Source organism: Pyrus communis, chromosome 13, assembly GCF_041283825.1.
Source record: "Pyrus communis isolate YQ-2024b chromosome 13, ASM4128382v1, whole genome shotgun sequence".
NCBI classification, from domain to species: Eukaryota; Viridiplantae; Streptophyta; class Magnoliopsida; order Rosales; family Rosaceae; genus Pyrus; species Pyrus communis.
In genome coordinates, this window is record NC_142577.1 from 27,897,582 (window position 1) to 27,906,483 (window position 8,902).

General features: G+C 35.1%; 1 protein-coding gene across 1 annotated transcript; it reads left to right on the forward strand.

Annotated features, from left to right (window-relative positions):
• Positions 1-528: 528 nt before the first annotated feature.
• LOC137738138 (D-aminoacyl-tRNA deacylase) lies at positions 529-3,677 on the forward strand. The gene is made up of 8 exons (XM_088683553.1): positions 529-837; positions 923-1,255; positions 1,350-1,413; positions 1,761-1,813; positions 1,998-2,053; positions 2,152-2,226; positions 2,979-3,176; positions 3,372-3,677. Exons 1-8 carry the CDS (start codon positions 733-735, stop codon positions 3,457-3,459), a joined length of 972 nt encoding a protein of 323 aa, XP_088539679.1. The 5' UTR covers positions 529-732; the 3' UTR covers positions 3,460-3,677.
• The last annotated feature ends 5,225 nt before the right edge of the window (positions 3,678-8,902 follow it).

Sequence of the window (8,902 nt, forward strand, 5' to 3'; positions counted from 1 at the left end):
ATTTTCTCGAAATTTCATGAGGAGATGTAATATTTATAGATGCTTAAAATACAGCAGTGAATTTCTCAAATTTTCTTTAATTCCTCAACTTTTTTTCAAATTCTTGAAAATCAAATTCTAATTAAATTCATTTGGAATATTATAAATTTATTTAAAATTTTAATTGAATACATCAGATATTTAAGGATTTTAATAAACAATTTTGAAATATACACATTGAATTTCAGGGAATCACTTCAAATCCTAATTGAATACCTTTATATTCATTAAAAGAATTAAAATACCTTAAAATTCCGATTGAATACACCCCCTAATTCTGAAAAAAACACTTGAAGTGTTTTCAATAAGAAACACAAAATTAATATTTTTTTTTTTTGGTGAAGAAAATTAATGTTTTTAGAATTTAAAAACATATATGCATTATGGAAAAATACTTGAAATGCTTTCAACAAGAAACACAAAATTAACTTTTTTTAGTAAAATGCACTTCAAATGCTTTTAGAACTTAAAAACATTCTCTCTGAACACATTTTCAATTATTTAAATACACTTCTTCCCTTAATCAGTGTGCTTTCTTGATGTCGTTTTTAAAACCAGCGGACGACACCACCTTTTAAAACCAGCGGACGGCACCACTTTTAAGGCGATATCTCACTTCATTGCCGGCCGCGGGAAAATAGTAAACAAAGCTTCTTTCCCCTTTGCAACGCAGCCACAAAAACGACAAAGAAGATGGTGACGCTGATCGTGGCGACGACTACCGACCCGGCCTCCGTCAACCCGGCCAATGCCCTCCTAGCCATGCCCGGCTGGGACCCCTCCCCTTCCTGTTTACAGGTTTGCCAATAACCTTCCTTGATCACCAATTAACCCGTAATTAACACTATCTATCGCTAATCATGATTAACGAATTAATTAACAGGACATGAAGGGGTTTGTCAACGGAGGAGGAGGAGGAGTCAGGGTTTTGCTGCACGGTAGGGGAATTGTGGAAGAAGACGACTTGGACAAGCGGTGGGAGGAGGCCACCGGCGAGCGAGTCGACGAGGTGATATTTCTGAGCAAACACACTGCCGTCTCCAACCGGCCGGCACTGACCGTGCACCCGATCGGGATCCCTCATCTGCGTGAAGGCGAGGCTGGACCGCAAGGCGGAAAGCCCGGTTGGGCTGCGCCGCCGAGCCCCCGCATTGGTCCCTGGCTCCGGCACCTGAAAAAGCTTGCCCAAGCCCACAACTTGGTTCCTGAGTTCGAGGTTTCTCACTCTCTTGCCCTCCATTTTATATGTTAATCTTCCGTTTGTGGAAACGTGTGTTGTAATTTATAGTGCTTTGCGTGTTTGAATGTAGATTACTTTGGAGGGTACACATCATGGACCGGTCACGAATACACTTACTATGTTCTTGGAGATTGGTGAGTTTTTGATGAACCCGATTACTCTTATGCTTTTCAGTTGTGGAATTATATTGCATGGTGTTATTTTTTTCGGTTGGAAGGGAGAATTATACATATTTTCGGTTGCGTAGTGTGAATGTTTGCTCCGATGCGTTTTTAGCGAACGTATGAACATATTTTTTATTCCTTTTGGTGATCAGTTTGTAGGATTGATTTATTTTGTTCAAAGGGTAAAGTTTACTGCTTCCGCTAAAGGTAGCGTTGTAACTGCTCAGTCTGAGGCTTCTATATGTGACATGGTTTTTCGTATTTTTTACTATGCATTTGATGATTTCTTGTTTTTTGATGTTACTTGGTTGATATAGGCAGCACGGATGAGTACTGGAAGAGGCAGGATGCAGCACAAGTTATGGCTCTAGTTAAGTAGACGACTACCAATTTCAATGATTTGAGCAAGTCATTGATACGTCCTACTGTTGGTTTTTTTTTTTAACAAATACTTTTCCTCTCTTCGTAATGTTTCTGGTTTTCCCTGAGCTTATAAAGTTTAATAGAACAAACAACTCATGAGAATAAATTGGTGGCAATTTCTGTGCTTGCAGTTAGTTTGGGAAGGACTTGGGCTTGGAGGGGAAGCTGCTGTTGGAAACTGGAACGGGTATAGTGATTTTCATGAAAAGCTCAAGTCTTTGTTTGCAATTTTAACCAAGGTTTGATGCTTCTCTAACTTCATTTTCTATATTATTGGCGCTCTAGGGAGAAGGATAAGAATAAAGTTCTTCTTGGATTAGGCGGTGGACATTATGCTCCTCGGCATATGGATATAGTTCTGTAAGTTATAGTCACTTTACAGTTCGTCCATTTTCTTTCAAATATATAGCATTGTTTTCTTAGTGGCAATGTGGCATGGCATCCAGCTTTATTCTTTGTTTCCTTCTATGTGCGGTTTGATGCATAACTTATTAACTGTGAACTGAAACTCTTCATTTTGATTGATCGTGTCAAAGTAAATATGATAAATGAGTCTGCTAAAAACGAATGGGATTACCAGACTATAGATGATACTTTCTTCATCCCATTCGGAACTTCGGGCTTGATCTGCTTACTCCTTCCTTTTCTCTGTCTCTGCAGCTTCCGCAACACCCCTAGGGCTGGTTTGGTATTGATGTGCTTTGAAAAAAAACTGTTTCTACTGTGCTGTGAGAATAAGCTCATTTTTGCTGGTTCACGTTTTCAGCTTTTTTTCACCCAAAACTGTGAAATGAGCTGTTTTTAAGTGTTTACAAACACTTTTTTGAGTTCAGCTTTTTTTGATACCCACTTTTTATAAAAGCACCTCAGTACCAAACCAGTACCAAGTCCTGCATTACCCTCCCAGCCCCTTCTTGCTTCCTCTTCCATCTCTATCAAATGAGTGTGTTGCATTTACCTTTTTTTTACATGTGAAAGTCACATTCTGTGAATATCGTATACTAGTGTGGATGCTGTCTTGATTTGATATGTTATATAGAAATATTGATGGTAGATATAGCGAGGAGATTTGGTTTACTCCGTGAAAATAGTCCCATTCTTTGCAAGTACAGGAAAGACGGTGTGTGGGTAGGCCATCTACTTTCGGGTTATTCCTTGCCGATGGAAGATCCAAACCAGTCCAAAGCAGAAACAAATGCAAAAGATACGAAGGACATTGGTGGAACTTGGAAACAATCGATCAAAGCAGCATTTGAGGCTACCCAGTCTGCTTTCCCTGGTGGGGAAGTTATAGCTCATCTTGATCAGAAGTAAGTTAGGTTTGTTTTAAGATGTGACTTGCACGTCAAACATTTTATATGCCGAAAATTGTCGTGCGAAACACAAGAAGGAAGAAGGCTAGAACCCTTATGCAAGCCATCAACCGTTGATTGCAGGGATTGGATCCTCTTGTAGAAGTATTATTGCCAAGTTATCTTATACGACTTTTTGATTGTTCGTTGCAGGAGTTTCAAAAGCTGGCAAAAGAATGCTATAACGGCTTTCCTAGGCGAGCAGAACATCAAAATTGGCAAACCCAACGATTTCTACTAAATTTGATGAATCCCTTTGATATATAGTTCGATCTTTACCCAAGTTTACTACACAGATTATGGCTGTTGCTAAATGGTAAATGAAGCAGGAAGCAAATATGAATTATGAATGAAATATGTATATTTTTTTTTCAAATCAGTTTGTCCTTGTGATGTGATGTAATTTTGGATTTGAGGCTTGAGTAGAGCCAGAAGTTAATGAAAATTATGAAAACCCAACCCAAGAAGAAACTAAAAGACCAAAGCCCTTGCCTTGCTTTTCGGAAGTTACTTAATACTACTGTCCGCGTGGCGACATCTCAAGTTAATCATGTATTATTATGCATTTTAATTCCTAGACATAGCAATGCATAAATTGTTTTAAATACTGTTACGGTGACACTCCTGCATTGGAGTTCTTCTCACCTTTGAGACCCTAAAATATAGTGAAATAAAGAAGCAGTCATGGCTTTTGTGAATAAACCATTCCTTGGTCTGAAGGGCCGGATTAGTCTCCATCAGTGCGGTTACGTGATGAAGTTTCTCTATGTTGTCAATTAGTGATTATTAATGCCATTTGCCAAAGCATGCATGAACCACCGCAATAAAATTAGGGTTTGTCATGCCTATATTTAGTCTTACATAGACAGCCCAAGTGGGAACATTTTCTTCATTTTTTAGGTGGGAGTCAACTATAAAGTTTGAGCTGCAAGTTTCTTTTTTATCTTTTGACGATAGTGATGATCATGATGGAGTGAGTTTGACAAAATATTTGTGTTTTTTACTTTAATAATCATTAAGATTTCGTGTAATGATCGTTTTGTTTTAGTTTTTACTTTTTGTGTTTGGGATTCGGGGAATGGAGATAAGAAAAGGGGGAAGGAAGGATGGTAGTATATACAGTTGTAGAATAAACATACAAGGAAAGGCATACAAACGAAAACAAAAAATTATGTTAAGTTTCTTTCATTCATTCATTCTGTTTTTTTTTTCTTCTTTTCTCTCCTTTCACCCCCTTCAGCGGCCAAAACACAAAAGTTGAAAAATTGGAAACGAAAAAGCAAAGTAATTATTCCATTTTAAGAATGCGAAGTAGACTCTCTAAAAGGAAGACTGTTCATGAATTTTTTGCCACTTCATGTTTTTGACATAATATTTTATAATGTTATTATGAAAATTATGCCCAAAAATAGATAATGAAGTCCATGGAGAGTTATAATTTTAAGAGAATCTCCTTAGCATTTCTCATTTCATAAATATGGTTTGGTTGAGAAATGGGTATTAGTTAGAAGATACAGCTAATGTGGAACATTTATCTGTAAGTTTCCACCTAATTTTTGCTTCTTATGGTAGAATGCCAAGTGTCAACTATTTTGAAGCATGCATATTGGAAAAACGATCCTCGCCGGATTCTTTTCCTAAGAATCTCGTAATCGTGATCGTTCATCGTATATCACACGGTCAGTTTTCTTTAGGTATTATTTATAATTAATTTTAAATTTTAAAATGATTTTTGACAGCACGATATACGATAAACGGTCACGATCACAGAATCTCTATGATTCCTAAAAAAAGGATTTGGCGAGAATCCTTTTTCCAATATGCATGAAGTAGACTCTCTAAAAGTGAAACTATTCATGAATTTTTTGCCACTTCATGTTTTTGACATAATATTTTATAATGTTGGTACGAAAATTGTGCCCAAAAATAGATAGTGAAGTCTGTGGAGAGTTATATTTTTAAGAGAATTTTCTTAGCATTTCTCCTTTCATAAATATGGTTTGGTTGAGAAAAGGGTATTAGTTAGAAGATACAGCGTACTTAGAACATTTATCTGCAAGTTTCCACCTAATTTTTACTTCTTATGGTAGAATGCCAAGTGTCAACTATTTTGAAGCATGCATATTGAAAAAAGGATTCTCGCCGGATTCTTTTATTAGGGATCTCGTGATCGTGATCGTTCATCGTATACGTGCAGTCAGTTTTCTTTAGGTATTATTTATATTTAATTTTAAATTTTAAATTTTGAAATGATTTCTGAAAACACGATATACGATAAACGGTCACAATCATAAAATCTCTTAGATTCCTAAAAAAAGATCTAGGGAGAATTTTTTCCATAGCATATTTTTATTTTATGTCAACTTTTTTGAATCATGCATATTTTATGTTAAATTTTTTTAATCACGCAAGGACAGAGAGATATACAAAGTCTTTAAGAACCCTAAGTATTAAAAAGATAATTAGTAAGAATGCAATCCAATGCCATCACAGATCGTCTGATCGAGTATGCAGCACCAGTTCATTGCTTTCCATAGTTCATCACGTAGGAGAAGTCAACAATCCAAGGGCCAACTCCACATCGAACTTTAACGATCCGAACCGTCTATTTTGTAAGTCTTGATTCATAGATCATCGTTGCAAAAATTCAATTCAATCCAAAATCATTTGCATATTTAATTATCAAGATAAAATTTCATTATTTCTTATATAACAAAGTATTCGCTAATTTCTATGAACTCAATTAGATGTCTTAAACATTTCCGATTTGGCTAATATTTTGCAAGGATGATCTATAAGGTGCAACTTGAAAAATAGAAGGTTCGGATAGTTAAAGTTCGATGTGGCGTGGACCCTACAACTAATCCCTATTTTTATAATAAAAAAAAATGGGGATCCCTTCCCTTAAAGGTTTCCTATATATAAGGTGACAGACTCTTTATGCAAAAGGATCTCTAAATTTTTTTTAAAAAAAATGGGGATTAGGTGTGAGCCCACTCAATATTGAACTTTAACGATCCAAACTTTTTATTTTATAAGTCTCAATTCATAGATCATCCTTGCAAAAATTCAATTCAATCCGAAATCATTTGCCTATTTAATTATCAAGATAAAATTTCATTGTTTCTTATATAACAAAGTATTCATTAATTTCTTTGAACCCAATTAGATGTCTTAAATATTTCCGATTTGACTATTATTTTGTAAGAATGATCTATGAGGTGCAATTTGAAAAATAAAGGGTTCATATCGTTAAAATTTGATGTAGTGTAGACCTCACAACTAATCCCCATTTTCATAAAAAAAAAAAGTAGAGATCTCTTCCTTTAAAGACTTCCTATAAGGTGATAAGTATATGTAAATATAAAATATTAATGTGAAGGGTTGGTGCTTGATTTGGAAACTTTGGCCTCCTGGGACCATGTCACCTTCACATTTGTAGGGGTTATATTCTTGGGGAGACGCAACTCGGGTAGAAACACAAAAAAAATTGTTATTGTCTTCTGGGATATAAGCTTATTTGCCGTTCAGAAATAGATATGCTTCTTTTATTTAATTTATTTGATGGTGGTCGCGTAAGTATCCTCCATCGTCTAGCGGCTAGACATGAGAAGAACGAGAGTCAGATTCTTGTGTTGGTGCTAGAGTAAGGTGTTCTATCACTGAAGTTATGAATCTCGGTAATAACGAATGCATGTAGAACTGGACACATGCATGCATGCATAGTGTTTTATCTTTATGATTATATAGCATAGTTTGGTGGGAACTCTATGAATTTAATGTTTGATTGGAAGAAAATTCGGCACGCAATCTTGTACCAGATTTTGTAGTTCTGTATGTGTACGACGTGTTGTATTCTTAGTGGAATTGTTGGTACTGGTCATGTCGGAGAGTAGATTTAAGTTCATACTAAAACGAGAGAATTGATAGATTTGTGGTCCAAATTAAAGGTGTTTTTATTAATTAATTTGGTGGAATTAATTTGTATAGGTAGGGGAATTGGTATGAAATGATTGCTCATGGAACAGTAGAAATAATGTTTTTCTGGCTCTAAAATGAATTGTCGTGGTGAAGCCATTAGCTAATTTAAAAAAAAAAAACAAAAAAACAAAAAGTACTACTTAATTATATAGTCATGTTGGTAGAGGTAACGCCAATAGTGGTTGTTCTTCTTATTTGAATTGTTAAGAACTGAATTTGGGGTACCTTATTATTTCATGTATATAAAATTATAAATATAGCTTTCCTTAAACATAATACTTCAATTTTAAAGATAATCTTGCCACTTATAAATGAAAATCTCAAATTTGATTTCAATGGATGCAAGTTCAATATATAATCGTAGCTGGCTCAATTCTTATTGTATGACTTATGCATTTTGTCTATGCACGTATTACCCCTATATCACTAACACAAAAAATAAAAAGCTAAACGTTATATCAAACAGACTTTTAACATCATTTCTCATTAGGGAAAGGGGAAGTTATCCAATTTCAGGGCCACGACATATCACAAGTTTTTTTGAGGATTTATAGAGGGGGTCTTAGTTTTTTTTTTTTTGAATTTTTACAAATCACTTACTAAGAGGGATTATCAGAAGCGAGACTCGAATCTAAACGTTGGTTTAACAAGGATAACGATATCCTCACTATCTCAACAAACCCTCATTGACACATTATGTATGGTTTACAAGAAACGAGATGATTAGTATAAAAAAAGTCAATCTGTTTTTATAAATATAGTTAAATTGTGTGACCATTAAAAAGAATAAGTAGTTGATGTTTGACGAAAAAAGTTGATCGTGATTGTAAGTTATAAGTATGAAATTATATATTCTCATAATATATTTGCATGGTAGTTGCATCCCATGACCCATTATGACAGCAACTCCAACTAGTTAGTATTGTTATAAAAACTAAAGAGAATTCCTATTTAATTTCACTCTTAGATTTGCCTTGTTTATAAACTCTTCGATTGACTAAATGTGAACGATTACATTATGATTAATCATTCAGTCATCCCTAATTATTTTACAAGACAATTATTTATTAATTAAGTTTGGCGTGGAAATCAAATCTCGTGTTCTTAGTCCAAGCACAGAACATTTTCAACAAACTTAAGTTTGAAAATTTGGTTTGCATGAAGGTGTACAAGCTTTAAAAGCTATTGACTCCCATTTTTCTCTTGTGATTTGTTTTCGTTGAATGGTGACTGAACTCTCCAGCCTCCAGCTGCTACCAGAAAAAAAATTTTATTGTTAAAAAAGACAGGCTAACGTCGGTCCATCTGTTCATTTGTATAATTGATTCAGTGTGGCTTTTCTATTTACAATTTTAGATTGTATAATATTGCTTCGGGTGTCAAACTTGTGCACCAAATTTGAGTACCAAATTATGTAGCGTTTGCCATGGCATTAAAATTTAACTACTCAATTCCAACTTGGATTTAATTGCATTTTTTCGATAAAAAGTAATTGAGGGTTAATTAATTTTAGGAAGAAAATAAGAACACTTAAAACCTAATTGATCAAAAGTCCAGCACCATCGTTCCCAAACTTTGCGGTCGCAAGTCGCACCATCGTTCCCATCACCAAGGCTTGCAGCTCCACTTCGGCCGTCTTGCTGCTCCACTTCCGTCTTGCCGCACCGCCATATCGAATATGCGTTCTCTTTGCCATTGCGTAC

Coding starts and splice junctions, on each gene's coding strand:
- LOC137738138 (XM_088683553.1), top strand. CDS start 733: ATGGTGACGCTGATCGTGGCGACGACTACCGACCCGGCCTCCGTCAAC. Junction 2,054..2,151: donor GCTGTTGGAAACTGGAACGG/GTATAGTGATTT, acceptor TTGGCGCTCTAG/GGAGAAGGATAAGAATAAAG. Junction 3,177..3,371: donor ATAGCTCATCTTGATCAGAA/GTAAGTTAGGTT, acceptor TGTTCGTTGCAG/GAGTTTCAAAAGCTGGCAAA.